The sequence below is a fragment of the Drosophila takahashii genome, chromosome 2L, assembly GCF_030179915.1.
Source record: "Drosophila takahashii strain IR98-3 E-12201 chromosome 2L, DtakHiC1v2, whole genome shotgun sequence".
Taxonomy (NCBI): Eukaryota; Metazoa; Arthropoda; class Insecta; order Diptera; family Drosophilidae; genus Drosophila; species Drosophila takahashii.
In genome coordinates this window covers 3,685,283-3,712,175 of record NC_091678.1, presented here as the reverse complement: position 1 = coordinate 3,712,175, position 26,893 = coordinate 3,685,283, and the positions used below count along the sequence as shown (strand labels likewise).

The 26,893-nt window shown below is 36.7% G+C and overlaps 2 protein-coding genes across 2 annotated transcripts in view; one reads left to right on the top strand and one right to left on the bottom strand.

Annotated features, from left to right (window-relative positions):
* Positions 1 to 26,893, bottom strand: part of toc (toucan) — an 89,311-nt gene that overhangs the window by 60,935 nt on the left and 1,483 nt on the right. Inside the window, exon 2 of the mRNA XM_017148522.3 lies at positions 1,031 to 3,587. Coding sequence (XP_017004011.2) covers positions 1,031 to 3,587 — 2,557 coding nt within the window. The remainder of the gene's footprint in view (positions 1 to 1,030; positions 3,588 to 26,893) is intronic.
* LOC108062031 (protein FAM210B, mitochondrial) lies at positions 7,672 to 8,458 on the top strand. The gene has a single exon (XM_017148524.3). The coding sequence runs from the start codon at positions 7,751 to 7,753 to the stop codon at positions 8,336 to 8,338; it is 588 nt and encodes a 195-aa protein (XP_017004013.2). The 5' UTR covers positions 7,672 to 7,750; the 3' UTR covers positions 8,339 to 8,458.

The following is a 26,893-nucleotide window of genomic DNA, read 5'->3' as shown; positions in this document are numbered from 1 at the left end:
TAGCTTACTTTGATTCTACACAATTCTTCAGTGCAAAATATATAAAAGATTAAGCTTCAATCTAATTATGATTCTTCCAAAAAATGTGTGTATGAAATCTACCTAAAAATTGGTAAAGGATTTAAAACTCTTATTTTCCATAATAAGTTTAAAACATAAGCAAATTAATCATTCATCATAACTAACTAGACTAGCTTACTTTGATTCTACACAATTCTTTGGTGTAAAATATTTAATAGACTAAGCATCAATTTAAGTATGATTCTCCCAAAAAATAACTAAAAATTGGTAAAAATATTTAATCTACTAAGACTAAAATATTTAATAGACTAATCGTCAATGATTATGATTCTCCCAAAAAATATGTGTTAGAAATTTGACTAAAAATTGATAAGGGATTTAAAACTCTGATTTTCCATACTAAGTTTAAAGCATAAGCAAATTAATCATTGATCATAAGTAGTGTAACTAACTAGACTAGCTTACTTTGATTGTACACAATTCTTTGGTTTTATGATTCTTTCAAAAAATGTGTGTTAGAAAGCTACCTAAAAATTGGTAATGGATTTAAAACTCTTATTTTTCATACTAAGTTTAAAACATTAATCAATGATCATCATAACTAACTAGACTAGCTTACTTTGATTGTACACAATTCTTTGGTTTTATGATTCTCCCAACAAATGTGTGTTACAAATCTACCTAACAATTGTTAATGGATTTAATGGATGTAAATCTGAGATTTTTGTATACCAAATTTAAAATTAATTTTATTTTTCTGAAATTTTTTAAGTAGCAATCTTAAAACGGTAATTGTGACTTAAGATACTTCTGAAACTAGTGATTTATTATTATAATCGATATTTGGAAATTAAATTTATTGAATCTCTTTAAATAATATTATGGTTATATGATATAAGGATAAAGGAATAAAACAAAAATGTAAATCAAAAGAGGAAATACAATTTAAACTTGATGGTTAAAATGGTTTTGCTAGATTACCAACCATATTGCTATCGTTACTTCTCACCTTTTCGCATGGTCTTTGTGGAGTCATCCGGCGACATGTCCACATCGACATCCACCTCCAGTTCCGGCTGCCTCATCTCCTCGTCGCAGCGGTTCTCCACATCGGTGAATATGCCCGACGACTCCATGCAGGAGTCCTCCATTCGGGGCACCGAGGCACTGGGCTGCATCATATCGGGCCCATACAGCTGGCCATCGATCACCTGGGCTCGTCGATCGCCGCGATGCAGGACATCGTCTGCATCGGATTCGGTGAAGAAATCGGAGTCTGTCATGGGATCCTGGCGCCTCAGGGGCGCTGGATTTGGAGGCGGGAAGCTGGGCTGGCGACTCACGCGGCCCAAATGGGGTCCATTGCTCGGCGAGTGATCACAGGCGCCCCGGGAAGCGGGACGCGACATCTCCCCATCACCCTGGTAGCCCGTATCCAAGCTAGTCACACTGGTCACGCTGGTAATGAAGCTATTGCTCAGCTTCGAGTGCTGCGAAGTGTTCACCTGATTGGCCTGCGAAGCCTCCACCTGCTTGACAATCTCTGATTTAATCTCAATGGGATCTAGAGGCAGTTCCTCCGGCGAAGGCGTCTGTTCCATTCTCAGCTGCATGAGATTCGGATGATGCATCCTCACCAGCTCCAGATTGTGCATTAGATTGTTGTGCGGCGAGTCGAGAAAGTCCTTCATCTGATCGGGCGTCAGAATGCCGAGGCTCTCGTCCAGATCGAAGGAGCTCTGCTTCTTGAGCAGCTGCTGCTGCAACTGCTGCAGTTGGGTGGACGAGGAGAACGAGTTGTCCACCAGTTCGATGGAGCAATCCAGCGTTGTGTCCGGCAGATCCAGGCCGAAGCTATAGCGCGTTCGTCCTCGATTCCCCGCGGAGGTCAGCGTGGCGTCCAGGGCTCCATTGCCATCCAGGGCTAAGTCGCCATCCGGCGTTCGAGTGGGCAAAACCAGAGCACTTTGTGCCTGCTTCAGTAGTGGCGAAAGCAGATGAACTGGCTGCGGAGTTGCCTGACCCATCAATCGCATTCCATGGGGCGTTGTTGTGGCCGACTGGGGCGACAGGCAGAGCAGCGAATGCTGGGGAATGGATCTCCGATGATGGCTCCTCCCCGAGGAGGAGCTGCCTCGCTCCAGTTCCTGCGTCAGGTTCAACAGCTGTATGTGCCTCGGCGATTGTAGACCACTGATGTCCAGCAATCTCTCGGTATTTAGCGTCGAGTTCAATGGCAGCTTCATGTTGCTCTTATCCGGTGCCAAACTCACCAACGTCACGTCCAGCGTGTCGTCTGTTTCCTGGTCTAATCTCCCGACATTACCAGATCCCCTGGAACTCAGGATGTCCAAGCCGGAGGGCATGGATATGTGTTCCAGCAGGGGCAACTGATCCATGCTCAGGGTTAAATTGGCTCCTTGGTGGATCACCTTCGTATAGTCCCCGGGTTCGTTTATAGTAGATCTAGTTAGATTTGTAGCTCCTCTATCGATGGACTTTGTAAGATTGAATCCAGCTTCTATTTGTCTAGGTTTATCTTCTATGGTTTTTGTGAGATTTACTCCCCTTTGATAGGTTTGAGTGCAGTTCGCAGCTACCTCAAAGGTTTTACTTATACTAACTTCTCTATCAACCGAACTAGTGAGATTTCCAGCTCCCTCTAAAGTTTTCGTAATATTTCCCACTCCCTCTATAGTTTTCGTGATATTTCCCACTCCCTCCACCACTTTGGTAAGGTTTCCCATGCCTGAAGAATTTGCAGATATAGTTCTGGTGCAATCCTTAGTCGGAATAACTGGCATTGTTCTACCCATTATTCCAGAGGAGTTAACCGAATGTGTTGCATTACTTCTCAGGCTGACTGTCATCTCGTGAGTGGTATCCAATGAGCAAAAGGTTTTTAGCAAAGTTTTCGATGAGCTTTGATTGGGTCTCAATATTTGAGTGATTTCTGTGGAGGGTGAAGCACCTTTTACCACTGGTGAATCGGTATCCATATCCATGGTTCTTCCGAAGGTGGACAACCGCGTGCTCTCCAATTTCGTGCGATCCTGTTGCTCCTCATCCTCGCAAACAAAAGTCTCCGATCGCAGGAGCGGCATTGGGGTGCTGCTGGTCAACTGATCGTTGATCCCACGTTTGCCCACGGGAAGTGGAGTCACTGGCAGTGAGCTCGTCATCGCGGAGGGACTTGATATAGATGACGATTGCGACTTGGGACTGAAGTACTTCTTCAGGACGGTGGAGGTCCTCTTGCTGAGCAGACTGACCGCATTGTTGATCCGCTCCCCGCTGGCGCTCTTCTTCAGACTGCTGCCCAAATCCCGCAGAGCGGCTGAAGATGGAGCATACGAGCTGGCTGGACGCGGCTTGGCCGGAATGCTGGGTGCTCGGAAAATCTGCGTGGCCTTGGGAGCACTCGTCGGTGGTCGAATGTGCTGGGTGGTGGTGGTGCTACTGATGGTGGTTTTATTGGTGGAACTGCTGCTGGCCAGGCCAAAGGAACTCGGCTTCGGAAGCCGCGAGACGCCACCCAGGTGGGGAATGCGCGTTGCGGAAGGATCCTGCAAATGAAAACGAAAACACAGAGAATGTAATTAAGTTTAAAAGCAAGAAAAGATGCTCTCTGCACACAAATTACACCAGATGGTGTGCTCCCAATCCGCTTGTATTTCCATTACCACTATTTTTCATGACCTCAACATAGTACACCATAAAAAAGGGGATTCTTTTTTAATATTTTTGAAACATATATTACTTGGATAGCTTAAGGCCCCGTAGCTATAGCTAAGTTTAAGTTCGTCTGTAAATTTTACATTATATTCGAACACTTTATAATAATAATAATAATAATATTACTTGAAATATTTATATTTATGATATTTAATAAGGCTTAATTCGTACATTACGATCTTAAAACACCATAAAATATTTTCAAATGCCTTTAGCAGGTTCTTGTACTCATTTACTAGACGGATTCTTTTGGTGTAAACTTTTCTGTCGCTTTGGCGCCACATAGATCCTTTTTGCCATCCGCATCCTGCACGTGCTCAGACATTTTGGCAGTGGCCAATGTGGTGCAAAGTAGTTCAGTGGGGCGTTTCCACTTGGCACCAGTTCAACGCACTTTAAAGCAGTATCAGAAACAGGGTTGATATTCCCCCGAATTCCCTTTATGCTTTTGCTGATGTCACCGAAATTTCCGCAGCTCCCTTTTCAGGGCGAGTTTATATATTTTTTTTTACCATTTTCAACCCCTCAGAGCTAATTGCAGTTTAATCAAATCAGGGATATAAAAAGGAGCAACGACTTTAGGAAAAGACGCTGTCAACGCTGAACTAAAAGCTGATGGCAGGGTGAAAAGCGCAGTGGCGTCTCAGCCATAATGGGCTTATAGCCTCGCAGGGGGACATTATCACTCAGCGAGCTAATTATGCACGTACAGGGAGCAAAAAAGGGGTGGGAGATTTCAGAAAAAGAGGTAAAACCGTGTGCTATGTAGGAGATAAGTAAGGTGCTGAAGAAATGGTAGTACAAAATAAACATTTTGATTACAGGATTGACCTAAATGTTCAGCTTTTAAGGTATTGCTACACTGTCATTATGTTTTAATAGAAGCCATACAGATTAAATTAAGGGTTGAGACCAGGGACCGTAAATAATGATTATTTTCGCTATTTTTAAATGAATAAATCACACACTTCCAATCAACATAGAACAAGCATGACTAGCACGTTTTTATCCTTTAAGGCTACACTATGAATATCCTTGATGATTTTTAATTTTTAATTGTTATATTTATTCTTCTATTGTTAAACATTATTTTTGAGCAAAAAAAATAAAAATCACAAATAATCATTATTTTTGAGCAAAAAAAATAAAAATCACAAACAATCATTATTTTTGAGCAAAAAAAATAAAACTCAAAAATAATGATTATTCGTGATTTTTATTTTTTTCGCTCAAAATAAAACTCACCAAGCAACAACTTTTAATCCTTCAAGGATATTGCCAATATTGTCCTATGTACTTATAAAGGGACCCTAGAGCAACAATTGACAACAACAACAACAAAACGTATTTTACCTGTGTTTGTTGCAATTATTTAATATAAGGTCAACTGTTACATACAGAGCAGCAGCAGCAGATATACACAATTACTAAAACAATGATTATAATGATAATGATAATCATCATAATGATCAACCAGTAGATTAGGTACATTAATTTTAAATTTATTATGCATTTATGTATTTATATAATTTTTATTTAATTTTAGGAATAACAATTTTGACAGCGACTCGCTCGACAAGTTGCACCTTTGGTCGGTTAGCATTATTTTAAGCGCAGAAAAGGCACGCTCTACGCTAACTTGGGTAGCTGGAACCGCAAACACCACCTTAGCAAGCTGATATAAATTATCATTATAATCCAGGGACCGTAACTGTTATGAGTTTTATTTTAAAAATCACATTTTAACAGTTATTTTCTGATTTGTAAAGTAAAACTCAAAGAATAACTGTTATTTTTTTGAGTTTTATAATAAAAGTTGACAAATAACAGTTATTCGTCAGATCAAAAATAAAACTCAAACTTGATTTATGGCGATTTTGTGGGTAAAATAAATTTTAAAAAAATATAGTTATACAATATGCGCGGTTGGCTTTTTTTAAGATTTTTAGTAAGTTTATAAAACACGGTTAGCATGTTTTTTTTAAGTTATTTCATTTTTTCAGAAATAACTGTTATTCATAAAAATCAACAAATAACTGTTATTTTTTGAGTTTTAAGGCCTCTTTACAGTTCAGATGGAATGTCACATGGAATCCAATTTTTCATACAAATTTCAAAATCTGAGATGGAATAGATTCCATTTTCTATTTCATTTTTCATTTCGAGTTTACACTTCAAATGGAATTTGGTCAAGATTCTAAGAAAAGCCTCATATGTTTAACATAGATTAAAACAATTTTGAATAGAAGCCCTTGTAAAATTTAACATTTGCTCGACAGTAACAGAACTTTGATCTGTTAAGGTTATTTTACTTGACTCGATTGGAATATGTGTGTGAGTACATATTCCATGAGAGGTTATATGAAATGAATGGTGTTCATTTCGTTTGTTGTCAAAGTGATTGTGGTTCCAAAAAATATCTGGAGCTTGAAAAAATAAAAACAATGCAACAAAGAGGATTCAATCGTAAACACCATGCGCACTGACTTGTTTATAGGATTCCATGCAGCCCTCCCATTCAAAAAGCGGTCCTTTTAATAGCCCATGGGTGGAAACAAGGCTTATAAGAAGAAGATGAAGAAAACCACAGATCCTGTGGATAATACAAACAGGAGATTTTCTGAAGTCAGCCAATGAACTTATGTCTTATCACTGGTGCAGCAAAATAAATATATTGTAAAATTAGAACTTGTCTTCGATTTTTTCATTGGCAGGATGGTTTTATAGGCAAAGGTTCTGCCATAGCACAGACCATGGGAATATAACTTGTTTCTGATCATCTAACAATAAACCATTCGTAAACCAATATATGGATGCAGCTATGTAATATTATTTGTAAATATTAGGATTTTAAAACCGCTAGTGCGTACGATTAAAAAAAATATAGAATTAGTGAGATCCAATAATGCACTCAGAAAAGATTCAAATAAAATCTATCATCCATTGTAAAAGCAGACACAATAGTTTTAATTTGCAAATTACGTTTTTTAAATGTTGTGAGACATTGCAACATTTTTTAGAGATATTTTAACCAAATAATAACAGGAAATGTACATTTGAATACAACAATTTTGTCAGACCAAGCCAGCTTTTTAAAATTGTTTCACCGAAATAACAACAGACTATGTTAACGGGCTTGAAACATATGAAATTCCATTTGAAAAATTCCTACTGAGGTGTAAAGAGGCCTTTATTATAAAAATCAAATAAATAAAAATCATTACGGATTTGTAAACTACAATGGCTAACAAAAATAGTGGTGTATTTAAAAAAATTTTAGGACTCTTCTAAGTGCATGATTTTTTTGGTATGAAAAATTTACAATAACAGTTATTTTCGGTCCCTGTTATAATCATTGTTTTAGTCATTGTGTATATCTGCTGCTGCTGCTCTGTATGTAACAGTTGACCTTATATTAAATAATTGCAACAAACACAGGTAAAATACGTTTTGTTGTTGTTGTTGTCAATTGTTGCTCTAGGGTCCCTTTATAAGTACATAGGACAATATTGGCAATATCCTTAAAGGATTAAAAGTTGTTGCTTGGTGAGTTTTATTTTGAGCGAAAAAAATAAAAATCACGAATAATTATTATTTTTGAGTTTTATTTTTTTTGCTCAAAAATAATGATTGTCTGTGATTTTTATTTTTTTTGCTTAAAAATAATGAATATTTGTGATTTTTATTTTTTTTGCTCAAAAATAATTATTAGTTTTGATTTAAAAAATTAAAAATCGATAAGTAATCATTACAAAGTAATTTTTAAAATATTACTTATAATGATTACGGTCCCTGGTTGAGACTAAAAATGAAATATATTCTACCACTGAATAAATAAACTTAGAAAGCTAAACAACAATGAACTTAAAATTCCTGTAAATATATGGAAAAACTAGTTATGTTTCATTTATAAGTCATTTGATTTTTTTGGCAGCTTAGAAAAATAGAAAGGCATTTAATTAGAAATAAAACCCATTTCAAGTTTGCCCTCAAAATGATCCTAGAATCGGGAAAGGCCTGTGTGCTTCTTAGAGCCCGTTTACCCCTTGCCTTTAATCACCTGAAAAGGATGTCAGCTATTCAAATCTTTCACGCGGGATCCTTAAGGCAAAATTCAGCAGGTGTTGTTACAAATAATCACCTTCCCATTAAAAGATCGAAGGACCATAAGTTCACATCTCAAAACATGGATTGGATTAAAAGAAGCTACACTACCCAATCAGCTTCCACTCAGACCGCAACCACTGTGAAATTGAGTAAAAGGGAGCAACTGAAGCGGGCTTTCAAGGAGTATGGAGCCACAATTATCGCCTTTCACGTGGGCATATCGGTGATTTCCCTGGGAGGATTCTATTTACTCGTTTCCAGTGGAATAAACCTGATGCCCGTACTGGAATTCCTGGGAATTGGCTCATCGGCGATGGCCGAAAAAGTGGCCACTGGAAGCACCTTTGTCGTGGCCTTTGCCGTTCACAAGGTCTTTGCTCCAGCCAGGATTAGCATTACACTGGGTACTACACCATTTATAGTGCGATATTTACGATCGAAAGGACTCCTGAAGCCAAAAACGGGAAGTACATAGAGATCTAAAATAATATGTAGTTTATCTACCTATCTAAAATAATATGTAGTTTATTTTAGATTTTATTTTACTGTTTGAAAGCTAATAAAAATCTGAAAAGTAAAAACACAAGAAAAATTATTTTAATGGTTTCTTTTTTAAAAGCATTTATGTAGTTTTCTGTAAAATGAATTTGTTTCAAAATGTCAAAATAAATTTTGTTTCTTTTTAATCGATGTTAATCAAAAAGACTTAGTCTTACATCATTCGGGATAATAAATCAAATAAAATTAAAATTAAATTTCTGCATGCTTTATTTCTTATTTGAATTAAGAACTGAAGCTTACAAAATGGCAAAGAGTCCTTTCAGTATTCCCATTTATATCCGCTCCATATCATCGACACCATCATCCCAAAAAGTTGGTTTAATGTGCTAAATGCTTGCCAAACAATATCCGACCGCCAACTTTGCCAACGTTTAGACTGACAAGGCAAAGTTTCTTCATCTTCATCTTCCGATCTGTTCTGTGTTCTCTGTTCTTTTTTTTTTGGGTACTACTGAGGCCAAATTTGCTGCATGCCACACAATATGAAATGCACTCGATGGCAGTTTACACAGGCCGACTTAATCGAAAATGCAATTTCAACAGACAAGTTAAACAAGCGCCGCCTGCGTCTCGAACTTTTTGGGATTTTGTGGAGAGGGATGTGGAAATAAAATCTACAATGTGGCCGCCACACCCGCTGTCCTTGAACTTTTTCGCGTAAAAGTTTGCGCCCGAGAACCCCAACCGAAAAGCGATTGTTATCAAGTGCAAAATGCACAAAAGTTTCCGCCCAAAAAGGTGGAGGGTCCCTGCCACCCATCCCCCTATAAAAAACTGCTCCTTTCTCAGCTGCGTTCGCCATATGTGGCCATAATTATTCGAATATGGCACGATAGCCAAAACTGTGGAGCGGGAGCAGCTGCTTCGGGGAAATTAAATGTTATCGATAACTGCGCCGGGAGAATTTGCATAATGGCCTTTTGGCAGTGCAATATGAGCTGTGTCCTCGGGGGCATTCGTGTGCAGGATAATGAAGCAAACATTCCCGATTAAGCGGTAAATTATGGGGCTTACTTGACCGGCAATTCAAGCGAAAGCAATTAATTGCGAGCTGTGTGGGAAGTTCTTTTTCTCGGGTTGAAATATATTGATTTATCGATATAATAATCTAAATAATTCTAAATAGATTATATTATCTAAATAAAGCAGCTTGAAATATTTAAGATTTTTTTTTAGGATTCTTTTATATTTATTTATTATTGAAATAGAGCGAATCTATAAAAACATTGACAAAACATTTTTATAACTTTAAAAGTCCAATCAAAATTTATACTTTTTTGAATTGTTTAATTTGTATACTTTGTGGGATGAGAAAGATAATAAATAACACAATACTTTCAAATTTGAAGCGTCAAATAAGCTATAGGTCCATGGTTTATATCCAGGCAAACTTATATTTTTAATAAAAAAATAAGAAAAATAATTATTTTCGGTCTAAAATTTTTATATAAGCTTTTTATTCGTGTGTCACAATTATATTTATTTATAGTACCTTTTACCTTTACAAATGCTCGCACATTATTAAGAATTTTATTAGCTTTTCACTGAACGTTTACAGTTATTTTAAGTTAAATTTTTAACCTTTGAAAATACTTTAATAACCGATCTTTCATTACATTGTGCACAAGAAAAATGGAGTATCAATCGGCTCGATGCACCAAATATTTGTCACAACAATGTGTGGTTTTACTCGCGAGGATAAAAGGATATGACGCAAAAAAAAGGACCCGCATCGGTTGAAACACAAATAAATACTGTCACAGCAAAGCGACAGAAGTCGACTGAATGCCGGCACTAAAAATCGAGGAATCCGGGGAATCGGGGGTGGAATACAGCAGACCTGCCACCACCATATCGAGTGGAAGGACCACCACCACCACCGCACCACCAGCTGCATGTGGGTTAAGCGCAAACGCATGTCCTGTAGTCATGACAAGGCGGAAAGTCGGAAAGGCGGAAGAGCGGAGCGGAACCGAATAAAAATTTATCGATTTCCCTGCGAGAATTATAATATATAGCCAACCGCCCCGCCCCCTTTTGCCCGCCATAAAACTTCATTTTTTTATCGATATTAATAGCGTCTAGCGAAAGGGGCCAGATTTCCAGCGAATAGTGCATAAAATCCACAAGAATCGTGGGTGTGTGATGTCTGTGTTCCCAGCCTTATGCATGAATAATTTGCATAGCCAACTTAGGGCCCCTTTTGACCATCCTATACCATTCCATACCAACGCCACCCTTCAATCAATAGCGATTGTCGAGGTTATGAAAAGGCAAGTGAAGTGCGCCAAAGAAAAGGGAAAAATAATGCTGAAATGGTTTAACATTGATTGAACGATTTCCCCGCTTCTCAATCGATTGGAAGGAAAGTATTTTCTGAACAGCCTTGGTTGTGTTTTTCGAATTAGCATTTGATATGCATATTAGATAACCCACTAAACAACGCTTGAATAAATATAAAATGCAAAAAAAAAAAGGTAATGAAATCTTTTTATTATAAAGTTCGTAACAAGAATGTAACTTAAATATCAACAGAAAAGTCTTGTTGATATTTAAATGAAAAATACATTTTGTGACTTAATAAATTAAGTTGTCTACAAACATTTTCCTTTTAGATGACTAGTCATAACCTTTTAAGCACACACTTTTATCAATGTAAACATATTTTCTGCTTGCTCATATGCGGAATATTAGCAAAAATGTATCCATAAGAAACTAAAACTCCAGCCCACATGTATGGCTTCTATGAAGGCTAAACCCTTTCCCTTTTAGACAGACAGACTACCCTGATGACTTCTTACCATCCACCTACCAGCTCAATCAACTTAGTGGAAATAAAGTTGCCCTGGTTATTTTACAACGGGAGATAGAAAAAAAAAACATTTTCACAAGCCATTAGCTCGTATCCCATCAGGAGCACTAAGCGGTTTATCTCAGGCTACAAGGACTGCAGCAACAGCAAGGAAACAAGGACGAGAGTGGCAAATATTTGCAATTAGATGGGAAAACCCGGTCCAATATACTTTGCATACTTTGCTGAGCAATAAAAAAGAGAAACATTGCGCATCTGCAGGCCATTTTCTTAGCATACTTTAATGGCCGTGCCAATAAATCGCCAAAAAGTCTCTGCTGCGAAAAATAACATTTTTAATATCTCCGGCAATGTGTGACACATGCTGCGACTTGTTCTAGACCATCATTTGTTGTTTATGATTTTCTCCCAGATTTTTCCGCAGACGCCTGCTGCAGGCGTGCGTAAAATTAAATCATTTTTATAGACCTATTCTCATTCCTCCGCCTGTCAGCCAGACAATTAATGTTCCAGTCCGGAAACGTATATATATACTATATATTTCACACTAGACAGTGTCCTTCTGTATCCGGCGACTCGGATCAAATTTATGTGCATCTTGACTAGTTTTAAGTGGCAGCAGTTAAGGCAGAGCTCCGGCTGAGATCCCAGAGAAAAGTAAATTACCTAGATTTAAAGTTGCAAATCGGCAGAGTTGAACGAGTAGATATATAGCATACTGCCAGGCTTTGATTAAAAAGGCCCCGGGGAACAAAAACGAAAACTCTTAGCCAGCAGAAAGGTCAAAACAAAGGAAATAGGTAAGGAGAAAAGCCCGCAGTTTTCCATTTTAATTTGTTCTGTGTAAACACTGCGAGGAGAAAGGAGCATTAGCATTTCGCAAGTGTTGTTTAATCTTGTTCTGTACGATTGCTGTAAAGGAATTTTCATGATATTCTTGCCCCTGAGTTTACTAGTTATTTAATGCTGTAATTAAGTTCTGACGACATGAAGCTCTAATTAATGCGCCTCTGAGGAGAAATCACATGTTGCTAAGCTGCTTAAAATTTAGAGGACTTTACAGGCATTCAGTAAGACGATTAGATCTAGAGAAGGAATTTTGTCTGTACATTTAGGTAGCAATTCATGTTACAAAAAAACATAAATATTTAGTATTTTAAAATGTTTCCAATGCTTATTCCTTAGCCATAAAATTTATTTATTTCGACCAAGATCCTATTGAAACAAAATGCAATATATTTTACTAATCGATTAAATAAATAATTTAAATTTATATGAATTTTCTGCCCTTCTTCCAAGTAGACAAGTTAACTTAAGTTAAGTACACACAATTCCAATACTTGCTACATTTTCAACCCGAAAGAAGCAACTGAAATGGTCTAAGAAATATGCTTCTATTTGGTATGTAACAAGCATTTGGGCATAATTTATTATGCTCCAGGGAACCAGAACAGAACTGAACAGAAAGCAGACCGAAAGGAAGGACAATCCGAAGACGAGGACATTTATCAAGTGTGCAACTTGATATCTACTTGAATATCCTATGAATTCCTTCGTTTTCTTTGGCACTGCAACTTTTGGGAGCAAGGCAAATTTAAAATGTAAATCGCTGGCTGCAACACGAGTTGTTATGCCCCACGGCCTTTCTATGGTGCATTCATTCTCCGTTCTCGGTTCTCCCATCTTCATCAACATTTCCTGCTGCCTTCGTGCCTTCATTTTCGTCCCCAATCAATTTTGTAAATTGCAATTGCGATTGATTTGAAAGCATGTTGTTTCCCTCACCTTCTTTCCACCTCTGCTGCTTGTATGCATTTTGAATAAGATGAGAAATATTATCGGACTGTTGCCTCGGCCGCTGTTGAACAGGTGCAACACGGCGTATGCGCAATTTGTTGTGGTCAATGGATGTTGTGGGGTCTGGGTTGTGGAAAAGCCAAGGAAAAACTCTTCGGTTAATGGAATTGCAGCCATATGAGCTGGATACCAGACCAACAGCAAATCAATCAAGGTCAGAAGCTCCAGGCAACGTAAATTGCATTTGGTGGCCATCTTTTATTATTTTATCTTATCACAAGTCCTTGATTAATTTAAAATATTTTTAAATGCATGAATAAATTGCACAATAATTAAAATTTGAAATATATCTACCAATATTATAAGATAAATATCAGTTTTTAGTCAGGTCAATAATTTCCTTTGTACTTTAATTTTCGCCTAGTTCAGCTGTCTATTAAACCCAAACCCATTATATCCGCATTATTGTTTAATCCTCTATTATTGCAAAATATTCAATAGGCCTGCAGGTATTTGGAAACTACCATTCCACATAATTAAACATAGAAATGTTGCAATTTTCCGTGCAATCGCAAATGGCATTTTGCGAAAGAATCGTTGACAATAATGAAGCTGATGAACATTTTGTGGTTGTGTTTATTGTCACTGTTGTTGCGTTAGTTATTCTGCCATCGGTTGGGGTGCATTTAGGCCAGTCCGAAACTGTTTGCGTCATTGTTCAGTTTTAGTTCTTTGCGGTTGCCTGAAATTGTCGTAATGCATTTACGGACATCGCACACACATGTGGCCCGACTGCGGTTTTGTAGCTGGAAATGTTGACTGTGTAGTGAAAACAAGTTTCCAGCCACCCACTTGGGCTTCTTTTGGGGGTTAAAAAATGTGTTAGCAGTCATAATTTTGTTTTCTGATGGTCAAAGAAAGCCAAAACATTTTAAAAGTCGTTTATAAACCTTAAAAAATGTATAACATTCAAAAAAGAATCTATTTTTTTTTCCTATTTCTTTACATATATTTTTTCTTCTTTATATAAATTTTAATAAGTATATATTTTTTATTTTCCTAGTTTTTAAATTTATGGTGAATTCTACTTTCTTCTAAAAATTATTCACTGTTCACTTTTTAAATGTTGTTGTTTAGTTGCATTTTCTACCACCTATAAATTAGCCCGTTCTGACATAAATTAGCCCTCTCATAACTCGTTACTCATACGCCACGTGGTCACGTTTTCGCCTGAGCTCTACGTAGCTGCATTCGCTGCACTTTGGGGTTACATTTTCCTATTTTTCCCCAGTACTCGTTAGCCTTGTCTAGTGCCAAAATAAAATGACAATGTTTTCCCAGCGCGCAGAACTCAAATCGTAAATCATTTTCCTTCTTTTTTCTGGGTGTTGGCAAAGGTAAACAATGTCACATAAGAGCCCGCAGTTGTCTGTCAGCAGAGAAAAAGAGAAAGATATAAGAGACATGGGCGGAGAAAAGGGGGCAGAATGTTAGATATAGCCACTCAAGTTTCTGTTGCCCCGAACTTTGACAGTTACATGCGCTGCACCATTGCAGAATGACAAACGAAAGGCAAAAAATTGCAGTGAGTTGCACAAAAATTATATCAGTCACATTCCAGTTTTCGCTTTCGCGAAAAATTAGAGTTTTCGAGAAATGTATATTTTAAAGGTTTCTTTTAGATTACCAAAATTATTTTATATCTGTTACAAAAATACAAACTATTTATATAAATATCCCGTATAAGTGAAATCTGGAAAACACCAGAATTATCTTTTTTATTTCGATTTCCCTTCGACGTTCTCGCACTTTCCCCCAAACTTTCTGCGAATGTGTGTGTCAGTCTGACTTTTCTTTTTCGTCTCCGTTCGTGACAGCATGTTTTTTTGGGGGCGTGGAAGGGGGCGTAAGGGGTTGGGGATTTGGGTCAACTATCGACTGCAATTTGAGCCTTTCAAACTGTCACCGACACAAAACGAAGGGCTCAGCTAAAAAAACAAGCAGCCAGAGTAAAAGTTTCGGAAAGTGTGACAGCAACTCATTGCAGATGGACATTTGCCGGGTCTGCTGGGAATCCCCTCAAGTGCTCTGGAAATTTGATTTCAATTTCCATATGATTTTGATTTGAGCAAAGGAGTGAGCCAAGTCTGCTGAAATTTATGCAAATGAGAAATAGTTTTTCCCCTGCCAACGAAATGCTTTCTCCTTGGATTCTTTTTTTATGAATTATTGCCCAGTGATTGCAAATCAAATGATTTGGAAACCTTCTTGAGTTACGAGCCATTTCTCTGTTATATTTAAACTGGTTTAAGTCATGCAAGCGTGGAGAAAAATTTAATACAAAAATGTAATTAGCCATTACAATTATTTAATTTATTTTTTATAAATCCAGTGAGCTTGCTTTTAGTAAAACTAAACTTTCGATAATCCCTGAAATTGTTAACGAAAAACAAAAACTCCGAAACTTGAGAAAATTGTTCAAAAATAGTTATTAATTTTTTTGCTGTTTCATCGAAGCGTTGTTTTTCCAACTTTGTAATTTGCACTTGACTGCAGTGAAAACGGTAAATTCTGCTAGACAAAAAATATTGATGATTTTTTCTCTTTTCTTTCTCAGTTTGCCGCATAGCAAATTCAGCTCACATAGTTTTCACTTTGAACTTTTGGTTGAGAAAACTTTCCCAGCGATGCAGTTGCATCTAGCCAGATGGGGAAAATAAATGTGCAGCTTGACTTTTGACCTACGCCAAAGTTGGCAGATCAACCCAACAACTTTGTGGCTAAGGATAACCCGCGGCTATCTGAACAGCATTAATTGCATTAAAATTCCGAAAGTCAAGCCTTGGAATTTAATCAAGTTAATATGCCATTCAAGTGATTTCACATATGTTGAAGCGCATAAATAACATTTTCTCGGTTTATAGGATTTCTTTCTGTTGTAGCATTTTATTTAGCCCTTGGCAACTGCTTTGCATACTTTTTTGAAGGTCGCTAGGATATCTGTCTCTGTTTGAGTACAGGATGCAGGATGTGCGCTGGTCTTGGTGCACACACACACACACGCACGCAGACACACACATTTGGCAGTAGTCAAACGCTTTGTAAACCTTTCATCTTGCTACCTTGCTTTGGTTTGCTCTTTGTCCTCCCCCTTCGGTCCTTCCTTTCCCCACATCCTTCCTTGCTCCTTTTCAATTATGCTGCTCGAATGAAGCGAAGGGAAGGAACAGAAAAGGAAAGAAAGCACAAGGACGAAGGTCATGCGAGACGCTCGCAAAAGTATGCTACATATTTAATGACTGACTTAAAATCTCTTAGGACGTCTGCAAACAACAGATTTTAGATGAATGTGCCAGTCAAATAAGAAATAATAATAAAACTACAGAATGCAATTTTAGGCAAAAAATTTAAAATAACTAAAATGAGATTTTTTTTAAAATCTAAGTAAAACAAGAGGGAACGTTATAGTCGGATGCCCCGACTATCAGATACCCGTTACTCAGGTAAAGGGAGTGCGAGGGAGATGGAGATAGAGATAGAAAACGTTGATCACGCATAACTTTTTAACGAATGGTCCGATTTGAAAAATTTCTTCTACATTTCGATAGGTATTGATAAACACAATAAAACTGCATTTTTACTTTTCCAAAATATTAAAATTTTTAAAATCGTATATAAGCGATGGTGGGCGTTAGAGGGGGCGTGGCACCATTTTGAAACAAACTTGCGCTGCGTAGGAATTCCTAGAATCTGCATGCAAAATGCCAATCTTCTAGCTTCTATAGTTTCCGAGATCTCAGCGTTCATACGGACAGACGGACAGACAGACAGACAGACAGACAGACGGACAGACGGACATGGCTAGATCGACTCGGCTAGTGATCCTGATCAAGAATATATATACTTTATGGGGTCGGAAACGCTTCCTTCTACCTGTTACATACTTTTGCACGAATACAATATACCCTTTTACTCTACGAGTAACGGGTATAACTATAAACCAATAACTTTTGGTACTTAGCTATGTTTATTTAGTGATTTTAAAACTGCAGATTTATTGTCCCGAATACTGATTATATATTTATAAAAAATCTAACGATCATCAATCAAATTGTATCAGAATCAAAGTCCAAAATAAATGCTGCATCATCGACTATTGGGTAAAAAGCATTCATCAATTATAATGTTTAAAAATTTCAACGAGGTGATAAATTCACATTAAAAATAATGCGGAAGTGCATTTCTGTATATTATATTACATATTTATATATAAAAAAGGAAGCTCCTTTTTCCGTTCCAAGGGCAGTCAAATTAAGCATTCATTTGCGGTGATGTCACCAGCTTAATCACTCTGAACTCCACGCCGAGTTGACTAACCTCGAATTGTGCTACATTTTCCTTTTTTCTTCCATCATACACACGTTTTTTGTCGTGTAATTTGCAGGCCCAGTCTATTAAATGCAGTGCAACCAAGTTGTGTCAGCACCTCAGGTGTGTGGAGCTTTCACACACAACACACCTCGGCACACACACACGCATATTCATACGGATATACAATTTATAAACATTTGTTGTGGCGGCCAACGTGGCGTATGAAATGTGATGTGTTACACAAGCGCCACCTGGCGTGCAAGTCATTAAGTGAGCTTGTTTTTGTGCTGATTTTTTCTCGCATTTTTTTTTCCTTTTACGGGGAGAGAGGCCATAAAAGCGTCGTGTGCCACGCACACAAGCACACATAATTATAATGAGCATTAAAACGGACGCCTGTGGCCTAACCCTTAGTTTGTCTTGGGTCCCCAACAGGCCCCCTTTTAACCCCCCCCCCAAACTCTGTCCATCTTATTTTGCCACCTCTGAGTGTTTTACGGCGCAACTGGTGAGAAGTATTCACCGAGCATAATATTTAACCCGGAATTCCTAGCTAAAAGCACAGACAATCTCGACTCCCAGTGGCGAAATTCATTTTCTTGTCGCTTACACGGCATTTAAAACAATGGATGTTCTGCTAAGACCCTGAAGTATACTTAAGAAAAAGGTGGATGAAAATGGAAACATATAAATTGCAACACTGATAACAGTTATTTAATTGAATCACCAGGGGTTTGAAATCTCTTTTAAAGGTGTCTAAAAGTATGCAACACTATATTTTGAAGAATATTATATTGAATACTCAGGTAAGCGGTAATATATTAAAATAAATATGAAATATTCCTTTTACCTCAAAGGAGTCTTTAAGTTCTGTTTTAAAATATAAGCTCCTTATCACTCATTCTTCCGTGCCACGTTTATATTTTTTTGTAATTATAAACACAAACTGATATAATTAAGGCTTAGTACCTACCCACATCAAAATAATCCCTTCATTCAGGACGAATGCCCCCGAACTTTTTGTACTCTCCGCTTTCGATTATTTGAGGAAAAACGCGGTTCGTAACCTCGGCAAGGGAAAATGAACGCCACACAACGACCGCATTTATGTGCTTGTATTTTGCTAGCGACTGCGGTGACTTGGAGCCGCTTTTCCACTATTTTTCCCCCGCAACTTTTCCTGGCCGGGCATTTCCGTAATTTTAGACGCTTTCGTCTTTTATTTGCGCCTTTTGCTCGTTCATATTTTATGTTGGCATCGCGTGCTCAGTTGTTGTAGTGGCTCCTACTACTATTGTTGCTACTACTGTGGTTTCTCCCCCACTCGCTGTTGTTGTTTATAACGCTTGTTGCTATTCTCGTAGTTCTATATACATGGGAGTTAAATTGGGTTAGTAAGTTCTGTTTCCATTGTTTTCCCTTCGGTCCTCCATCGCTTTTCCCTTTTTCTCAGCCTTTCTTTTAGGGGAAAACAACAACAAAAAATGGAAAAACAATTGGCTTTCAGCAAGTGCAAATTTTCAGCAAGGGATTTGCATTCTGTGCATTATGATTTATGAATGTTTCACTAACGGAAGCTTTCAATTTGCATGAATTGGCAAGATGGAAGGGACTTAAAAGGATATGGGAAAAATGAAAAACATTCTTTTAATAGCAGGCAATTAAATGGATTTTATATTAATTTAAACCTCTTTTTACGCTAATTCCTGATTATTATTAACGTAGCTCTATGTGTACTTAACTTCAAATGCCCCGGATTGCATAACCAATTACTCATTCTAGCAGACAGATCATGCCACAAGTTAATTGGTTTATATCCTCGCCGAGTGGTGAAATAATTTACCCACATGGCGAGGACACAGGTTCCACGTCATCCTTCTTCGGCAAAGCTGATTTGAAACAAATTAACCGCACATGGCAGGAACCACAGGAATCCAGGAGAAATACAGACACATCGGGGGATTTGCTGGCAATTTCCCAGTGCAGGCAGCAAATCGAAATGCGATTCACCTATCCGTGTATATCCGTATCTGAAAATGTGTGGCCACAAGACACGCTCTATATATCTGGCACCATCTCTTTCACACTAACACTATCTCTTTCTCGCAGCTTAGTTGCTCATTGCAACACAGATACACAGAGAGAAAAAATCTCAGTTGCGAATCAAATATCTAAAATCTCTAAAAGATTTGGCAATATTTACAAAAATTTGAAAAGGTGTGGAGATCCTTTTTTATTACACCCAGAAAAATGATGGACATATTTGCCCTACTATTTAGGTCCCGTATAGCCTAATATTTTAGGTCATCGTGGGCCTTAAAATTAATGCATTTTACCTACATAAATTTGCACGGAACTCTGATACCGTTCTAGCGACGCTATAATTCCCAACCAGTTATAGCGCGGCTTGCATGGTAACTCACTTCGATCGTTGAATAAAACAGCGATTTCACTGCTGAACAGTGAAGCCTCTTCGCTCGTTTTTGTGTGTTGGAATAATGTCGACTTCTTGAAGACTAAGCCGACATTGACCTAGAGTTAGCTATAAATTTCTCTGTATTTACTTTATAATATGAAACATTTTTCAGTACAAATTTTTAGGCCAAAGAAAGCCTAAAATTTTGGATAGGGGTTTTCTCATATTTTAAGGCAGCCAATTACCTAAAATCTAGGCCAAAAATTACCCCATTTTAGGCCATTAATGGCCTAACATTTTAGGTCATACAATCCTAAATTTTAGGCCATTCAAGGACTTAGCTCCAGTTTTAGGCCAATTTTACCTAAATTCTAGGCAATTTTTTGACATTTTAGGTCATTTTTTTTTTCTGGGTGTATATACAATAAATCTTGTAGGATGATAAAAGTCCATTAGATTGTTATAGATAACATTACTTAAAAAATTTTTGATAATTCAACTCATTACAAAATTTAGTAATTCTGAATTCTGGCTAGTCTGGGAAAAATATTGTATTTATTCTTTATAATAATACATCTTTATATTCTTTAATAAAGATTCCTACACTTTGAAGTTTCGTTTCAGAAATAATATTTTTTATTTTTCAGTGCCTTGGATACCGAACACTTTCTGCCTTGGCTCGATGACAGGCGCTTAATTTTCAATTACAGACACATATAGTGCGAGAAGCGGACTAAATCGTCCAACCACCCAACATAATGCCATCATGTGGTCAGGTGCACCACCCAGACGTACACATTTTTACAACCATGGAAAGTTACACGGTTTTTACACCTTTCAGCGCATTCGCTTTTTATTTAATTTGGCGCCCATCAGATCAAATATGTACTCGGATGAGTAAGTTGGTGTACGGGGAAATAATTGCGAATCAGGGTAGTCAGAAAAAGAAGTATATGGAAAATGCAGCTTGGCACGTGGATTAAAAATATTTTGCTATAAGGGAGGTCTTTTTTCTTAAAAATTATTTTAGTAACTTTACATTCCAGTTAAAACACTAAAATAATTTTATAAAGTTCTCCTTTTAAAGACCTTTCAACCCCCTCAGCTTGAATCTTTTATGAACACTCGCCTCTCTAATCGGTTTTCACCCGCACACCTTTCCGGAAATTTCCAGGGCCACTCCTCCTTTTTGCCCATATAAAATTCAATTATTATCTGCGACTTTCATGTTCAGCGGGCACAGTTAAAAAATACAAGCAGTAAAAAAAGACTGAAATAACAACTTTTTTATCAATCCGCATACATGGGAGCCCCCAAAGACAATTCTATATCCGACTGGCATGATTTTACCTCGCCGTCTGTTTTCATTTCATTTTATCGAATATTTTTTGATTGCATTTTCACACGGTTTATGCTGATTGCGCTTTTAGAACTCACTGGAACTACAATTAATTCAAATTGCTGCCATAAAATGTGTGTGCGTGTTAATATTTAATTAAACCGAACATTATTTGCCCATTTAAAACGATTTCGTCGTCATATTTGTGTAATTAAAACGTTAAGCAAATTTGCATAGCACACAAGACTGGGGTCACAAATTTATTGCGGACATGGGTATCTTCCATCTACTTTTATCCATTTGCCATTCCTCAAGCTGTCCAAAGAAATTTGCCAAGACACAAGTCAAGAAAACAAAACACAAAAGTTGGCAGGAAATCGCCACTCGGCACAAAAAAGCAAACAAGGAAAGAAATTGTAAAATTCTATAAAGGGAAGCAAAAACTCCATAAATTTATGGAGTGCAGAATGTTGGGCAAATGGAAATTTAGAAAACCATCTGGATCACCACAAGTTGCCCTACAAAAGGTTTAGATTAAAACAATATATAATTTTATATTGTATCGTAAATTTAAAACTGTTTAATTTTTTTATGTTACCGGGCTTGGAAATGTATGTTAAAGGTGTCTAGAAGTATTCAGTAAAATATGTACTTCCTGATTAAATAATTTAATTTATTAATTAGCTGGATACTTTATCTAGTTATCCCTTGATACTTTGAGTAGATAATATTTATTTTATTTAATTTGAACATTTGCAATTCTTTGAATTAAACTTCCTTGAAAAGTCAAGTTTCATCCGCAATCCCTGCAGCTTTGGCAACCCCATTCAGGGTATCCCCGAGGCTTAGGGAACCTATTCATTCTGGCTAAATTTGCCCAATGCAACCATTTGTCCATTTGTCAGGCCATTTAATGGTCTCCGGGTTGCAAAGGACACGACTCGCTGTCTGGGGTCAGCCCCAATGTTGTTCCATGAGGTTTTTATCTGCGCCCCCTTTTTATTTATGCACCCGCTTGCAATGCAACTACTTCAACCCCACGAGTTTCTGCTTTTTGTGCAACTTAATTAAATTAGTAGTAGTGGCGGGGAAAAAAAGTTCAGGGTGTAGAATACCGCATTAGACAATTGGCTGGCATCCTAAAAGAGTCTAGAACATTTATCAAATGTCTGTAAATTTTTTTCCGAAGATCTCTTTTTTTTTTATTTATTTATATAGCTACTCATCTATCAAAATGCAATCAAATCACCTTGAACCCCGGAGCTGAGTGATTAAATAGGAATTTGTCAGGGGCAGCTGCTGCTACTGAGCCCCAAAAGCGCAAACACTATTAATTTTGGCACAACAATGGGTGGATGAAGGATATATCTCTGCATCCCCTCTCCACAAGAACCGTCACTCTCGTTTTATCGACTAAGCCGCACATGTGCGGCGTTTTCGCCCGAAAACTTGGCCAGGCACGTTAAAATTTAAGCCCATTTGACATTTTGGCAGCGGTTGCACTTTGAGAAAATAAAAAACAGTCTGAAAAATATAAAACTATTACTGAATAAATATTTTTAATGTTTACTATATAATTTCTGATCCTAAAAATGCAAAAGCTGGCTTATAACAAAGAATCCATTGTAATAAATAAGACCTTAAATATATATTTCCATCTCAAGATAATATTCTAACACTTAGGTAATGTGCGAAAATTAACTATTTTTTTTCAAAACACATTTGAATTTTTCGAGTGTAGCAATAGCATCCGAGGAAAGGAAAACTGCAACGACGTCAGTGCCTGTATGTAGTCTATGTCTCCTGTCTATATGTATTTTTGTGTGCATTGTCGTGTCGTGGCCATGAATATTTAATGAAATTAGCTTAGGAATCTTACAACATTTTGCCGCGTTTTCCCTGCCACATAGGCGACCCACGTGTTTGCCCTGGAATTCCGAATGGTGGATGAAAAAAAGAAGACCGAGGGAAATGGAGGAAAAACCACGATGCATGCGACGCCCACAAATATGCAAGGATAATGACGCTGGAGAGCTTCCAGGCGAAGGATAAGACACATTTCAGTGCAGTTAATTTACCCATTTTCTATTCAGAATTTATTACATGTCATATGCAGAAGAAAGAAACTTAATTAAGCTGCAGTTTGTTTGAGATGTTTTATCTCTGCCTAACTTTTTCCATTTACGATTGAGAAATAAACTTTTCTACTTATGTCAATTTAGATAGTACTTGAGTTAGGCTGCGACAATAAGTCTTAAAAAAACGTTTTGAGAACTTAAAATTTATATTTTTGTCAACTTGCTGAAAATATTTAATGCAAACAAAATATTAATATTAAATACATTTAATTAAAATATGAAGTTATTAAGTTTTTCTTTGAAAATTAGGTAATTACAGATAAAACTGAATATTTACCTTTTTGCAATAACAAATAACCCCACCTGCAAAACTTTGTTAATTAACAATTTTGCAATTATCCATCAGAACAAACAAAACCGAAAACGATGAGGCTGCGAATTAGCATAGATTATATCGACCTGGGAATTACCTGTTTGCTTATTACGCATAAATAGCAAAGCGAATTCATTTCAATATGTGGCCGGAAAGGAAAAGCATTATCAATAAATTTTCATGCAGCAGAGGCAGCCATAAATAAATAGGAAATTGCGAAACGAAGTGGAGGCTGGAAGCCCTTTTCGGTGGCATGCAACGCATTTCGCGTTAAGTCAATACAGAAATGCCACCGCTGCCAGCATAAATCATAAATGGCAAACGTATAGTGGATCAGCTATTAGGGAATATGGGGGGTCTGGGAAAATATATAGAAGGGCGGCTAAGCTCTCCATATTGAAACAGATGCTACAAACTGAAAGTGTTCGTTGGCAAAAATGTGACTTCCACAGTGGAAGCCATATTACAGGAGGAAAATGTTGTGAAACAGCAAAAGAATAATCCTACACCCAAAAAAAAAATCGACTGAAATCGCCCTTGGTTTTAGAAAATCGCCTATGAATTTGCTTTACTGGCGATTTTGTCTATATTAAAAAAAGTAGGTTTTTAAAATCAAAGACGTTTTTTCTAAAAATCAAAAAAAAATAGACTGCAATTTAGAAATATTTTGCTAGAAAGTAAAAAATTATTTCTTAGAATTTAGAAATAAAGGTTTTCTAAAAAATAGAAATACGGTTTTTTTTTTAAATATAGACAAATATTTTTTAAATAAAAAAAAAAAATTTCTCAAATTCAGAAAATACAAAAATCTATTTTCGGGCTTCGGAATTATACCCGGTTGTTTCTGTGACGCCACGGCCTTTGTGTTGTTTTTTTTTTCGTTCTTGTTTGTCACCTTATTTTAATTTCCTTTAATTGAGCACATGGATGGTTTCAAATTGGAACTGAAATGAGTGTACAAATTACAAATTATAAATATAAAAACCCAATAACTTACTATTTTGAGAAAAACATCTTGGTCGCCGCACGCGGGATTCGAACCGCTAACCCGCTCGCGCCTCACAGTTTGCAGTCAAGCACTCTACTAGCTACGCCACGGAAGCATCACGTGAGGCGCTGTACAAAGTCTATTCACATTTTGTTCTCCTATTTTTACTCAAATTGATCTGGCTTTCTTCTGGTTATTCCTTTTAGTTTATCATTTAATTTTACTTTTAAATATTTATTGATTAATATTAATATTTATATATTTATTATTTATTATGGTTCAATAGTAACAGTAATTGAATGTTTCAAATTTGAAAAACTTAAACAAAATGCAATACATTTTTTTTATTAATATGTAACTATTAGTGTTAAAAAAAAAACAAAAAGACACCACGAGTTTTTCGTCTCGACGTGGGTTTGAACTCACTCTTGCAGCCGCAAGCTTGAATAACATATGCATGCACGCACGCGTTAGACCCCTAGGCTACCAATCCCGGAAATTTTCTTCGATTAATAGCGATTTTTTCTTAGGCTAAAAAAAACATTTCTAAAAAGTCTATAAGAAAGGAAATCGATCAAATACGGTTAAATTTTTTATTTTCTAGAAAAATATTTCTTAATATCACACATTTTTTTCAAAATGTTAGAAAAATCTTCAAAAAATTTTTCTGTTATTAGAACAACAATATTTCTATTATGTAGAAATATTTATAATTTTAATGGCAATTTTTTTTTAGTTTTAGAAAAGTTCAGTCTTTTTTTTTCTAAAATCAATGGCGATTTTAACCCTCAAAAAAAGAAAGGATGATTAGAAAAATAAACCTTATAATTTAGAAAAAAATTGATTTTTCTGTATTTCAGAAAATATTTTCTAAAAAAACTCGTTCAATTCAGAATTTTTTTGAAGATTAGAAAATTTTTCTGAAGATTAGAAAATTTTTCCTCTTTTTAGAATATTTTTTTGAAGCACAGAAAAATTTTTTTTTTCTATATTTAAGAAAAAATAATTTTTTGAGTGTACAGGCAGTTTACCTTTTTTATTCTTTGTGAAAATATTGAAAATTAAACAGAAATAAATTATTTCCCATTTTAAAGATTATAAACTCCCTTTAAAATCAGTTAGAACTAAAAAAATTATTAGTATAAATCATTAAAAATAATTTCTCAAAATAATCACTCTTGAACCTCCTTGTCTTTTATAAACAATTTTTCATGCTGTTTTTCCGGATCTTTTCCGCATCAGTGGGGGGTACTACATACATATCTAAGTATGTATACAAGAAAAATGACTTCAACTTATTGTTAGTTTCGTCCTGTTATCCTTGCACTTGCAGGCAGCTCCTGCGGTTGCGCCTGCTGCTGTTGACACGAAAAAATGTATATATAGGAGGCGCCCCCTGTCGACAATTGTATGAAAGGAATATAATAATACTACAGGCTGCACATAATGATATAGGGGCCATGGCAAGAGGACAAAATGGATGAAAAGTGGGAGAAAAGTGGGCGGTAGAAACTCTGATGATGATTATGAGAATGTCGCGAAAAAAGGCGAAAGGAACAACAACAAAAAAAAAAGCAAGAGTCATTGAAGAAGACAAATATAGTATTTTGGTCATACCCTGTAGACATTTGAGTAAGGTTTTTTGTCGTTGAAGTAAAAAGGTTATTTTATTATTTTTTGACAAGAAAGATAAGAAAAATCTGATTTCTTTTGTTTTTCGGCAAAACAAATATTTAAAAAAAGCTTTTCACAAGACATATTTCATACTACATTTTGGGGTAACCAATTGTCTGGTCTCGGAAACTTATTTACCCGCTTTGAAAGGCCACTCAAGGACAAACTACAGAACCCTGGCGAGATAGTCTCTTATTCCTAAGCACATAATAATAGTTGTATCTCTAGGAACCCCAGTGCCCCAAGAATCTCGATTGTAAAGTCTGAACTTGACTTGAGGACATTTGGCCGCATTTGGCGTGCAAATCAAAATTTCATAGCCAGCCAAGGAAGTGGGGAAAATGGAGGAAAAGCGGTTGGGGAAATGTGAAAAACTTTAAGATAGAGGAAAGTAATTTCATGTTGAGCGACAAGTGGCAAGGTAATTTATCAAGAGCAAAACAAACCTGTCACGAGCGAAAGTTCTTCAGGCAGACACGCGACATCGGTTGGGGTTTTCCAACCACCCACAACCACCCGGTGAACCACCCACCCACTCTCGAATCACACACGTGGGTGGGTCATAAAAAATGTATTACCAAATTTGCTCGAGTTGCACATATCGACGTTGTGCCGCGAGTG